This window comes from Chiloscyllium plagiosum, chromosome 4, assembly GCF_004010195.1.
Source record: "Chiloscyllium plagiosum isolate BGI_BamShark_2017 chromosome 4, ASM401019v2, whole genome shotgun sequence".
NCBI lineage: Eukaryota > Metazoa > Chordata > Chondrichthyes > Orectolobiformes > Hemiscylliidae > Chiloscyllium > Chiloscyllium plagiosum.
In genome coordinates this window covers 16,769,212-16,783,263 of record NC_057713.1, presented here as the reverse complement: position 1 = coordinate 16,783,263, position 14,052 = coordinate 16,769,212, and the positions used below count along the sequence as shown (strand labels likewise).

At 41.7% G+C, this 14,052-nt stretch overlaps 1 protein-coding gene across 5 annotated transcripts in view; it reads left to right on the top strand.

Annotated features, from left to right (window-relative positions):
• Positions 1–14,052, top strand: part of LOC122548881 (receptor-type tyrosine-protein phosphatase mu-like) — a 701,186-nt gene that overhangs the window by 557,862 nt on the left and 129,272 nt on the right. For 4 of the 5 annotated variants that reach the window (XM_043687785.1, XM_043687784.1, XM_043687783.1 and 1 more), the window contains 3 exons: positions 5,039–5,065; positions 6,292–6,303; positions 8,207–8,394. In XM_043687785.1, coding sequence (XP_043543720.1) covers positions 5,039–5,065; positions 6,292–6,303; positions 8,207–8,394 — 227 coding nt within the window. The remainder of the gene's footprint in view (positions 1–5,038; positions 5,066–6,291; positions 6,304–8,206; positions 8,395–14,052) is intronic. The other variant, XM_043687781.1, reaches the window with a different exon arrangement.

Below are 14,052 nucleotides of genomic sequence, written 5' to 3'. Positions count from 1 at the left end.
GTTAAGAAAAGATTTACAAGGATGTTGCCAGGGCTGGAGGATTTGAGCTACAGAGAGAGGCTGAACAGGCTGGGGCTGTTTCCCCTGGAGCGTCGGAGGCTGAGGGGTGACCTTATAGAGGTTTACAAAATTATGAGGGGCATGGATAGGATAAATAGACAAAGTCTTTTCCCTGGAGTGGGGGAGTCCAGAACTAGAGGGCATAGGTTTAGGGTGAGAGGGGAAAGATATAAAAGAGACCTAAGGGGCAGCTTTTTCACGCAGGGGGTGGTACGTGTATGGAATGAGCTGCCAGAGGCTGTGGTGGAGGCTGATACAATTGCAACATTTGAGAGGAATTTGGATGGGTATATGAATAGGAAGGGTTTGGCGGGATATGGGCCGGGTGCTGGCAGGTGGGACTAGATTGGGTTGGGATATCTGGTCGGCATGGACAAGTTGGACCGAAGGGTCTGGTTCAATGCTGTACATCTCAATAACCAATCTGAACCAATCGTGATCAACACAACAGAGAGAGGTGCCTTTAATAATGATAAGCATATGTGGAAACTCAAACACAGTGGCATTGCATTGGGAGAGTCCAGACCAAATGGAGTCTCTGAATAAATACAAGATTGGAGGATGGAGAATAATTAGACCAAACATTCAGATACACTTCATGTTCCATTTTAAAACCACCTAATTACGTCTTCATTTTGATGTCTTCATTTCAAACTCATTATCATGGTTGAGGTAGAAATTTATAATGGAAAAAGATGACACAATGTAAGTACTAAATACATTGGCTGACAGAATAAATTAATGCATTACCATCAAATAATTCCAGATCCCGGCCCAGACAGCAGCTTAATATAGACAAATTTAGCAATCTTCTTTTCAGTTTCAAACAGACTGATTCTTGTTGAAACACTGGATTATTATGGGAATTATGATTGTCTGATTGTATATCATATTTTGAGAAGCAATAACATCTAAATACTAAGTCTACTCCGTGTTGAGTTTTCTTACTTTGGTTGGCTAGCATTTAGCTGGAGATGATACCGTGCCTGCAGACGGAAAAGTGGGGAGCAACAGGGACTAAAACAGATTGCTCCTGAATTCTTGCCAATGAATCCTGCATTTACCCCTATCTACACATCACAATCCAAGTTCGATTCTGATGAGACAAAGAGCTAGAAGTAAGCCATTCAGCCCATCAAGTTTGCTCTGCCTTTCGGTGAGATCACAATGGATCTGATCATCTTCAACTGCCTTTGCTCATAACTTTTGATTCCCATAATTTTTAATTCCCGTTAAACTCCTTGGAAATAATAGCATAGCCTTTGGCTATCAACTTCCAATCTTTAAACATGAGAAACTTTCACTTGAGTGAGAAACCAGGGACAGCAAGTATCAGTCAAACACACAGCAAGAAAATTCATAAGTGGAGGATTCATCAAAGACTGTTGAACTTTTAACTTATTCCTTTACTTTCCTAGTTTAAACTACAAAAGACATTTGTGTAGATTATTACCTATTTCGTTATTTTTCTACAATTCTGTGAAATAATGCTGAACTTTTTAACTCTCATTTCTCTTGATACTTTGTACCTAAGTTCTTTTTTGTACCCAGGTACCTTGGTACCTAAGATGTGTGGTGACATTATACACTTTTCACTGTACTCCTGTACTTGAGTACGCGGGACGATGGAATCTAAAATCTAAATGAATCAGTCAAGCGGAGGGGAGGAAATTGGAGGGATGATCCAAAAAAAAGAACATTTTCAGCATTATCACAGACTGAAAGGGAAGATACTGATAAGATTGGAGCACTATAAAACAATCCAGAATTACTTACCTTATTATTTGAAAGATTGTTGTAAGAATGTCACAAAATGACTTCATTTTTTTACTGTGATGAACAGTTCCTGGAGAGGCTAGGAATTCTGTAGCGAGTGACTCACTTCCTGACCTCCCCAAAGCCGATTGACCACCTATAAGGCTCAAGTGAAGAGTGTAAAGGAATACTCCCAACTCATTTGTAACAACACTCGAGAAGCTTCACACCATCCAGGACAAAGCTGCTAGCATCCACAAATTCCTACTCCCTCCACTGCTAATACTCAGTTGCAGCAGTGTCTACCACTGACAAGATCTATTGCAGAAGTTCGCAAAGGCTTCTTAGACAGCATTTTCCAAACTCACCACCACTTACTTCTAGAAGGACCAGGGCAGCAGATACATGGGAACACCGCCATCTGCAAGTTCCCCTCGAAATTACTCACTATCATGACTTGGAAATGTATTGCTGCTCCTTCAGTGTTGCTGGGTCAAGATCCTGGAACTCCCTCCCTAACAGCATTGTGGATGTTCCTACAGCATGTGGACTGCAGTGGTTCAAGAAGGCAGGTCTCTGTTACCATCTCAAGGGCAACTAGGGATGGGCAATAAATATTGGTCAAGCCACAGACACCCATGTCCCATGAGTGCTTAAAGAATACTTCTAGAATTGTGTGAGCACTGTGAACTCAGCTGGCCTTACAAGAGGCCATGGTACAATTTAAAGACTGGCTATTTTCCTGGTACAGTAAAATAATAGAGACCAGGACTTAACAATCTAGGAAATTGGTTCAAATTTCATCTTGATAACTGAGGAATTCAAAACTAGCTAATAAAGTCTAAAATAAAAATTGCTATCGGTAATGCTGACCCTGAAACTAGCAGATTGTTGCAAAATTTCATTTGGTTCACCAATATCCTATAGAGAAGGAAATCAGCCATCATCACACCCGTATGGGACTCCAGACCCACAGCAAAGTGATTGACTCTTAACTGCCCTTCCAAATGGCCTAGCAAAGCCCTGAGCTGTAGCTGACAATAGTGGAAAGGTCTAATAATGATAAAACCAAATTGACTACTCACCACCCTCAATGTCACTGGTTCAACATCGTGGCCTCTGTCCCTCACAACATTGCGTGTGTATCTGTATCATACGAGCTCAGCCCCCAGCTTCTCCAGAGCAATCCAGGATGGGTGATAAATTCTAGCCTTACCAACATCCCATCAGTAGAAAAATGAAACAAGTAGGTTTTCTCCCAGAGTCCAGGTCAACATTTCTCCCTCAACCAGCAATCGACTAATTTTTTTCACTTTTTGCCATTTGAAAACCCTTGAATTAAGTTATAAACCAGCAAATCAACTTCACTTTAAAAGCAATACATTGGCTGTGAACTGATTCATGTGTCCTCAATATGTGAACAGCATAATAAAGTTGAAATTCTTTCTATCTTAACCGCAGGATTTCAAAGTTAACGGTTTCATGCCTTGCAAATGAAGGTTTCTTTCTAAACTGTGATCCTATGGTTTTGTTCCCATACATGTTCCATGGATCATATTAAAAGCATGTAAGATAGTGCACAACTTGTTCAAGTGGAAATGGAACTGATATTTATACAACATGCTCAAGGCTTTACACCAGACAGTCAATAACTACTTTTGGAAAATTAGTGACTGTCATTTTGTAGTCATTAGAATATGCAATGGGCTTAGATTTCAGAAAACGTTGCAGACTATTTCTTAACAAATGTACAGTTTTAGCTTTCTGTGTGGAAGTGACCACACACAAGAGTGAAATAACCTGTTCTTCATTATTTTCTGTCAGCTACAAATTACAAATTGTGACTTCGGCCATTAGATATTTCAATGGTGGTGTCCATTTTTAATGGAGTAATTCCTCCGTCAAAATGATATTCATTACTATTACCAACAGTAATTTGAGGATAGTTTACTAAATGGACATACAGAAGGCTCATGTACAATCTGATCTATGTTCAGTTCTACACATTTTGATTCCTGTTTCATTTGTCTTTGGTGTAGTTCCTGTCTACCCCTCCAGAAAGGTAAATCTAGAAATACTCCAGAATAGCTTGAAATAATGGCACAGAGACTGGTATCCCATCACCAAGTCACCCTTTATTTACACATGGAGAGTCCTTGACACTGATTCAGCTCCCTCAGAGCCAGCTCTCAGACCAGCATGTGTAACACTCTGTTTATTTTATTTTTTATTTTTTTAATGAGGAGACTCTCAGAATCTCCTGTTTTTTTTTCTTTTTTAAAAAATGTTCTGACACTTTTTTTAAAACCTACACTAACTGCGGTAGTGCTTATATTTTCCCCAGCACCCATGTTGTGTGTGTGCAGGTGTGGGATAAGGTGTACAAATCTTTATTCAGTTTCCACCACCAGGAAGAAACAAGGCACCCAAGTGGCCAGTGACAAGTAATGCCCATCAAAACGAAGACAATGCTGCGTGATCAAACAGTGAAGGGAAGGGGAGGACAAGGATTAAATAAAAATAGAATTGGAGGGGGAAATAATACACTCCACTCCCTTCAGTGGTCACCTCTCCAATCTCCTGGGTTTTTTTTTGTTTTCGGCACAAATCTTTATTCAGTTTCTACCACCAAACACTCCTGTTTATATCTGTCAGCCAGAGCTCCTTGATTAGACCAGGTTAACAGCCCCATGAGGTCTTTGAAGTCCACCTGGTTGACCTTGTTACAATAATTACAGGCTGATCAAAGCCAAACCCTAAGGCAAACAAGATTACAGCAATCCATGAGCCCTCATTTTCAAAGCAAGATAAAGCCTTGATTAAATCACTGCATTACAATCATGCCTAATTAGTCATTATTTTCTATGAAAATTATAATAGCTTGGATAGAGGTTAGATCCTGCCGTCTTATTAATTCCACATTTTCATTATTTTGCAATTAGATATTGTTAACCCTTCACTTTGTCCTTGCAGTCACTTCCAGGTCTCCACTATTTTCAATGTAACCATATTATGACAAGCTTACAGGTGTATAGAGTCCAGTACAAATCTGGTGATGTGAAGGTTAACCACTCCTCTGTCACAAACTATAATTCATTTTAAAAATTCAAATGAAGGTATAAGGTATAAATGCATAGAGAAAATTAAAATGAAACTAACTGCAGTTTTTTCTCTGGTATGGTACCACCTTGTGACTTGGGTCTACTTACTCGCTGCTCACCAGATCCATTCGTGCCAACTGCAATATTAGGTGAGGATCTTTCTGTTTTCTCCCAGTTTACTGCAATTTAAGGAGATGAAATAAACTAATACGGTGGCTTGTGTTGCATTTGTTATCTGGCAAAGACGAATTAACTTAACACATCTCCCTTAAATAATACTCCCGGATGCATTGGCTGGCATGCAACTGGGCTGCAGTGCCCAGGAGATTCCCAGTTTCGATCCCTGGTCTGTGTTGAGTGAGCTGGTGAAAGAAAGGGGTGTGATAAATGGGCCAGGGAGGAGAACATCAACCAGGGTTCCTGCTCCTATCTGCTGTCCAGTTACCCACCCTCTTATCTGTTTCCCCACACCAAGGACACGCCTGTAAACTACGCATGTGTGGACATCATGTGAGGGTAGACTCAGCTATTGTGTTCACCAATGCTCACATGTGGAGAATGGCCACATTTTGAGCCATGGGAAGATTGCTGGCTCCCATGGGATTGTATTCCAGAAAAAAAAACCCTGAACCTCAGGAAAGGAGAAGGATTGGGGGCTGGAGGAGGAGGGTTAGAACTAAAGGAAAAGAACACCTGCAACATAAATGCACACCCACGTCACTTTGCAATTGATCTTATCTTGAAGTCAGCAATGCAAACTGCATTTTAAAAAAAAGCAATATTCCCTATCAGTCGCCATGAAATTCGGGATTTTATTTCTCTTATTTCGAACAGCCACTCTTTTCTTTTTTCCTTCTGTTTATTTCATCCAAACTGAATTAATGGAACTGGGTATTTTTGAAATTGCTGGTTAAAGGTACTTGAGCATGACATGCTATTGAAATTGTGATGCAATGTCCCCACACCACTAGTCAGTCATAGCTGTCTCTGAAGACCATGGCCATAGATTTGTACTGAGATCCACAAAATATTAAACTAAAAAATATTCCAGTCATTTGACAGTTTGAAGCATACCCATAGCCTTCAAGCAGTCTGTCCAACAATGAGATAATTACTGTAGTGTTAAAGGGACCACTGGGGTACTGGGCTTTAAGTAGTAACCAAATAAAAACAAATTTATTTATAATATAACGTTTCCATTGATATTATAATGAACTGGTGAAGAGCTGTTTATTCTTTAAAAGAAAATCAGATAAAATTAATTTTAAGACATTTTAAGGATGTTCACAATATTGTTGCTTATGCCCTGTTTCCTTTTCTCCTCCTCTTTTTTTCTCTCTCCACATTGACCTCTTACGTATCTTTTTTTAAAAAGTGCCAATAAATGGTAAGTTCCTTGCTTGCCCTGTTCCAGAGGTGCCTTTTCCAGCTCACCCGATTCTGGCCAGTTCTGTTGTGTGTTGACTTGCATGGCAGTTGACATATAGCATTTCATGCCCTGTGTAATAACTCATAAAGCCATTCATTACATGGCATGTTGAGTAATTGTTGAAGATGTTAACCCTGTCTTCCCCATTTCTCTCCCTCTACGCCACCGCACAATCCTCCCACCCCACCCTTGATGGACCCCAACTGCATTTCCCATTTTATATTCCGTTGAATGTTTTACGCCCGGCCTTTCATTGTAATTTTTGTTTAAGCTGAGCTTGAGAGCCATTGAACATGTCATCTTCATTCTGAATGTGCATTGACTTGGCTTGCTGTGATTTTTTAAAAAAATGAAATCAAGGCTGAAAATTAGAACTGATTTGTTAAGTGTTCTAAACAATGTGATAGGATCTGTTGTAGATGTTTGATTTTTGCTTTACAATTGAGAAAAGGAGGAAACCCTTTCCTGAATTATAAAGATTTTATTGGCCCATCTGACCTGAGAGCATTTTGTTTAACAAGGAAAAGTTGCTGATTTACTTTTTTTTAATTACTCAATTCTCTTAAGTGAAAAGAGCTGGAATGGTTTCTGAACCTAGATTTCATTTTAATTGATGAGCTTATTGGTTGCTTGTACTTGGTATGATTATTGAACTTTTGTGGTTATTGGTGGTCACCTTGCCAATAATTTGTAATCTGTTTGATTATTGGCATGACCACTATGGTGAAGGATGCATTTAATTTTCTTGCATCGAAACTCCACTGTATTTGGGACTATTCTAAGGCTGCAGTATGTTACTATTGCATGAGGTAATGGTATAATATAACTTCCCAAACAAGAAAAAGTGGCTCCTTTCAAATAAAATGTTCACTTTCAGCAAAATATGATTCACTTAAAATCAATTTTCAATTGAGTTTTATTTTGCACCTTTATTCCTCAATCTACTGACACCTTTTGCTGCTACCAATAACTTATTGACCACCTTGAAACACTTTCCATCATGCAGCTGGGGATGCAGACACCTTAACGTTAACAGGCTGTTTGACTGGAAGCAGCATCACAGCTCACTACAATCATGTCCTTAACCAAGCTGAAACCACCATTTACCATTTCCGGCAGGAGTCATTGAACAGCAGTTGGCACTGAGTGCAGTTCCAACATCCCAGCTGATGTCTCAAGCTGAGATCAAACCCTAAGAAACTCAAACACAGGAATGCCATTCAGCCCATCAAAGCTTGTTCTCTCATGTGATCCACACCTACTCAACACACTTCTCACCCACCCCCACCCAACACTGCCAATCCTCATTAAAGAAACACTAAAATTCTTCATGCTGTGATTTTACAGTTGTACAACTCAATATCCCTTAATTCCATGACTTACTTAAGGATGAAATTAAACAACGGTCTCCAAATCATAAAAGCTGAGACTACCTTGACCTACATGGTAGACCTTTTCTGCAATAAAATGTAGTCATTTCCTTTTATCTATCCACATATAGAATTGGATCACATTGTTCTCCATCCATTAAAATCGAACCCTTTTGTGGACCCAATGAAGGGCTCATGCCCAAAACGTCGATTCTCCTGCTCCTTGGATGCTGCCTGACCTGCTGTGTTTCTCCAGCATCACACCCTCGACCCCATTAGTGGACATGCCATTTCACATTTATGCCAATTACCTAAATGTCTGTGTAAAACTGCAACTTTAAAATTACCATCCAAAGGAAAACATAAAATTATACATTGATTCACTTTGTTTGACTAATTCGAATCTGCGACCATTTTACTTAGGAAGTGGAGCATTTACAACAAGCTTGGATGAGCGACAGTTAATTATCACTGTAACTGTTCACCTGCAGATGAAAATCACACAGTCACCAGTGAGGCCAGCAACCTGGGAAAGCAACATCCCTATAAGAAGCGAGAGCCTGTGGATGTACCTTATCAAACTGGGCAGCTTCATCCAGCCATACGTGTGGCAGACCTGCTGCAGCATATTACCCAGATGAAATGTGCTGAAGGCTATGGATTCAAAGAGGAATATGAGGTAGGTCATGGAGCTCGAGTAAAACATTGCAATGCCTGGTATTGTCTTGTGTACAAAACTCCTCCAATACACGCCAACAGCTAGACTAGCTCTGCTGATTCTGGCACCTATCTCACATTTCCCAAAGGTAACAAAAATGGGCTTAATTTCGATGTTGTGAGATCAGTCCATATTATTTATTGGTGACTGGCATCAGTATCCAGCAGACTCAGTACAGGGACATCATTGTTAGATGCAGAGGAAATCTCTCCCTCTCCTTTTCACTTCTGATCAATGCAGCGCCTCAATCCTCAGGAAATAAACACTTTATTGACACTTTATTCCATTTCCCACAACATCACGCAACAGTTTCTCAAAGAGCAGTTTGCAATTGTTCCGCCACGCGTTACAGTCAATATTTAGCCACACATCGAGTGGGTCGGTGAACAGATAACTGAAAGTTTCAGCTGATTTGAAGCCAAGACTCGGAGACAAGAGGCGATAATTCAGAACCTACTGTGACATACCGTGTGGAGATCGTGAGGACTGCAGATGCTGGAAAGTCAGAGTCAATAAAGTATGGAGTTTGATAAAGGACAGCAGGTCAGGCAGCATCAGAGAAGCAGGGGAGTCGACGTTTAAGGTCGGGATCTTTCATCAGGTCCTGACCTGAAACATTGACTCCCCTGATCCTGTGGTGCCATACTGTTTGCCATCTCAATTTCTGACTGATCGATGGGAGAGATTTGATTCTCAAATCTTCCATTGCCTGACACTGGAGGGGCCTTATAGTTAGTACATGTTGTAAAATTGGTACTGGACTGATCATAAACATACAAAACAGAGAAAATAGGAGCAGGAGCAAACCATGTGACTCTACTTCACCATTCAATATGTTCATGGATGATCATTTAACTCGGTACCCTGTTCCTAGTTTCTCCCCAGACCCTTGGAACTCTTTGTTCTAAGAACCAAATCTAACCTCTTGAAAAAATTCAATGTTTGGCCTTAACCGCTTTCTGTGAGAGAACATTCCACAGACTCACCACTCTTGAGTTAAGAAATTTCTTCCTATCTCAGTCCGAAATGGCCTAAACTGTATTCCTAGACTGTGGCACCTGATTACAGACTCCCCAGTCATCAGGAACATTCTTCTTGTATAGTCCTGTTAAAATTTTATCAGTTTCTGTGAGATCTCCTTTATTCTTCTAAACTCTAGTGAATAGAGTCCTAACCATTCCAGTCCCTTCTACATACATCAGCCATACCATCTCAGGACTCAGGCTGGTAAGCCTTGATTGCACACCCTTCAGAGCCAGAACATCCATCCTCAGATAAAGAAAACAGCACACGGTATTCCAGAACAAAGAAAATTACAGCACAGGAACAGGCTTCTGGCCTTCCAAGCCAGATCCTATCTAAACTGCCACATATTTTCTAAGGATCTGTATCCCTCTGCTCTCTGCCATTCATATGTCTGTCTAGATACATCTTAAATGATGCTATCGTTCCCATCCCTACCACCTTTGCTGACAATACGATCCAGGCACCCACCACCCTCAACGTGAAAAACTTTTCACACATATCCCCCTTAAACTTTTCCCCTTTCACCTTGAACTCATGACCCCAAGTAACTGAGTTTCCAACTCTGGGAATAGAATTTCTTGATATCCACACTGTTTACACCTCTCATGATTTTGGAGACTACAATCAGGATCCCCCCTCAACCTCTGTCTTTCTAATAAAAATAATCCTAATCTACTCAGCCTCTCTTCATACCTAGTGTCCTCCATACCAGGCAAATTCCTGGTGAACTTCCTCTGCACCCTCTCCAAAGCATCCACATCTTTTTGGTAATGTGGCGACTGGAACTGTACGCAGTATTCCAAATGTGGCTGAACCAAAGTCCTATACAACTGTAACATGACCTGCCAACTCCCATCTGGACCTGAGGACTTATCCACCTTAATGCCTTTTAGAATACCCAACACTTCCTCCCCCCTTATGCTGACTTTACCTAGAGTAATCAAAGATCTATCCTTAACCTCAATATCCATCAAGTCCCTCTCCCCGGTGAATACCAATGCAAATACTCATTAAGAACCTCACCCATTTTCTCTGATTCCATGCATAACTTTCTTCCCTTGTTCTTGAGTAGGTCAACCCTTTCTCTAGTTATCCTCTTGCTCCTTATACACAAGTGAAAGGTTTTGGGATTTTCCCAGTTTGCTAAGGCTATTTCATGACCCCTGTTGGCCCTCTTAATTCCTCATTTCAGATTAGTCCTATTTTCCCAATATTCTTCCAAAGTTTTGTCTGTTTTCAGTCACCTAGACCTTCTGTATGATTTTTTTTCCTCTTTACTAGTCTCAATATTTCACCTGTCACCCGTGGTTCCCTAATCTTGCCATTTCTATCACTCATTCACAGGGATATGTCTGTCCTGCACTCTAATCAACCTCTCTTTAAAAGCCTCCAATATATCAAATGTGGATTTACCCTCAAACAGCTGATCCAATCTATATTTCCCAGCTCCTGCCAAATTTTGCTATAGTTGGCCTTCCCCTAATTTAGCACTCTTCCTTTAGGACCACTCTTGTCCATGAGTATTCTAAAACTTGTGGAATTGAGATCACTATTCCCAAAGTAATCCGACACTGAAACTTCAACCACCTGGACGGGTTCATACCCCAACACCTGGTCCAGTGTGGCCCCTATCTGAGTTAAAGTTACATACTGCTCTATGAAGCCCTCCTGGATGCTCCTTACAAATTCTACTCCATCTAGACCTGTCACACTAAGTGAATCCCAGTCAATGTTGAGAAAATTAAAATCTCCTATCACCACCACCCTGTTGCTCCTGCATCTTTCTATGATCTCTCTACATATTTGTACCTCTATCTCACAGTCGCTGTTTGGAGGCCTGTAGTACAGCCCCAACATTGTTACCACATCCTTCCTATTTCTGAGCTCTCCCCTTATTGCTCCACAGTGGTCCTCCATAGTGCCCTCCCTAGCACAGCTGTGATATCCTCACTGACCAATAATGCAACTCCTCTAACCCTTTTATCTCCCTCTCTATCCCGCCTGAAACATCGATATTTAGTTACCAATCATGCCCTTCCCTCAACCAAGTCTTACTCATAGCATAACATCATGCTCTCAGGTACTAATCCAAGCCCTAAGTTTTTCTGCCTTACCTACTATACTTCTTGCATTAAAACAAATGCACCTCAGACTGTTGGTCCCTTTGCATTCATCATCTGCTCCCTGCCTACTCTTCCCCTTAGTCATGCTGACTTCATTATCTCGTTCCTTCCAAACTTTAGTTACTACCCCCTTGTCCAACCTCCTCATTTGGTTCCCAACCCCTACCACATTAGTTTAAACCCTCCCCAACAGCATTAGCCAAAGCACCCCCAAGGACATTGGTTCCTGTCTGGCCCAGGTGTAGACCATCCAATTTGTAATAGTTCCACTTTCCCCAGAACTGGTCCCAATGCCCCAAAAATCTGAACCCCTCCCTCCTGCACCAACTCTCAAGCCACACATTCATCCTGCGTATTCTTTCATTTCTATTCTGATTAGCACATGGCACTGGTAGCAATCCTGAGATTATTACCTCTGAGGTCCTACTTTTTAAATTGGCTCCTAATTCCCTAAATTCTGCTTGTAGGACCTCATCCCATTTTTTTAACCTGTATCATTGGTGCCTATATGCACCACGGCAGCTGGCTGTTCACCCTCCCCATTCAGAATGTTCTGCAGCTGATCTGAGACATCCCTGACCTGTGCACTTGGGAGGCAATATACCATTTGGGAGTTTTGTTTTTGACCATAGAACAACCTATCTACTCCCCTTGCAATTGAATCCCCTATGACTGTAGCCCTTCCACTCTTTTTCCCACCCTTCTGTGCAGCAGAGCCAGCCATGGTGCCATGAACCTGGCTACTGCTGCCTTCCCCTGGTTAGCCATTTCCCCCAACAGTATCCAAAATGATATACTGTTTTGGAGGGAGATGACTGCAGGGGACACCTGCACTGCCTTCCTGCTCTTTCTCTGCCTTTTGGTCACCCATTCGCTTTCTCCCTCAGCAATCCTAATCTGCAGTGTGACCAATTCACTAAACATGCTATCCATGACCCGATCAGCATCGCATGTGCTCCAAAGTGAGTCCATCTGCAGCTGCAGAGCCATCATGCAGTCTAACAAGAGCTGCAACTGGACCCACTTCCTGCACGTGAAGGAGTCAGGGACATCAGCCATATCCCTGAGCTCCTACATTGAGTAAGAGGAACATAACAGTGGTCTGACATCTCTGCTAGTTTTAATCTTAACCTTATCTTAGTCTAACAGTAATATTAAATAATAGGCAAATGAAGAAAAAAGGAAAATTTTTTACCAATCACTCAATTAAAAAAAAGCTTTACCTTATAAACACACTGCGCGTGTAATGTCTCGGGTTCAGCCGCTGCCCAAACATTTCAGTTCACTCACCTTCCCAGAGTGGAATTTGATCACTTCCACTCAGCTCCTCACTCTTATCGCCTCCACTGCTGCAAAATGGAGGCCGCTGACTCTCGAGATAAGTCCTTTTAAAGGGAAATTTACCTCCCCAATAGCCCCCTGGTCCTTGCTCTCACCCCTCCCGTGGTTGCTAAAAATGGTATAGTCTCAGCAAGGCACTGTACAATTGCAGCAAGATTTTCCTGCTCCGCCTTTGAATTCTCTTACTCTGAAGGTGACATATCATTTGCCTTCTTCACCACCTGCTGCAGCTTCACACTTCCTTTCAGTGATTTTTTGATTTGATTAGATTAGATTCCCTACAGTGTGGAAACAGGCCCTTCGGCCCAACCAGTCCACACTGACCCTCTGAAGAGTAAGCCACCCAGACCCATTTCCCTCTGACTAATGCACCTAACACTGTGGGCAATTTAGCATGGCCAATTCACCTGACCTGCACATCTTTGGACTGTGGGAGGAAACCGGAGCACCCGGAGCAAACCCACGCAGACCCAGGGGAGAACATGTAAACTCCACACAGACAGTTGCCCAAGGCTGGAGTCGAACCTGGGACCCTGGTGCTGAGAGGCAGCAGTGCTAACCACTGAGCCATCATGCCAGAAGACCCAGGTCTCGTTGTACCTCTCCTTTTCCAATCGAAATTTCAATTCACTGATTTTTGCAACATCTAGTAACTGCAAATTTGTCCCATTGTTGCTAATTAATCCTGGCTGAACATCCTACTTCAGGTTAACCACATGATTTCCTTGTTGCTCCCCATTCTCCGCTAGGCCTGCACCACACCCCCACATTCACTATTGCTCTCCTGATATGTTTATTCTCATGGTACACCAACTTTCTTTACCACCAATAAATGAATCAGCTCTTCGTCATACCTGATTCATTAATTTTTGGCAGAACAACCTTCCTATCCATGTTCAATGTTTTCCTAATGAGTAAAGTACCATCAAAAAAGAAAATTCTTAAAATTGCACTTCTTTGTTGCCCCTATAATTGTTTTCATGAGTTACCCTCTGCACTTTCCTGGAGATTTGAGTGGTGCTGGACAAACACAGCAGGTCAGGCAGGATCCTGCTCCTCGGATGCTGCCTGACCCGCTGTGCTTTTCTGATCTAGACTCTGGTTTCCAGCATCTGCAGTACTCAGTTTT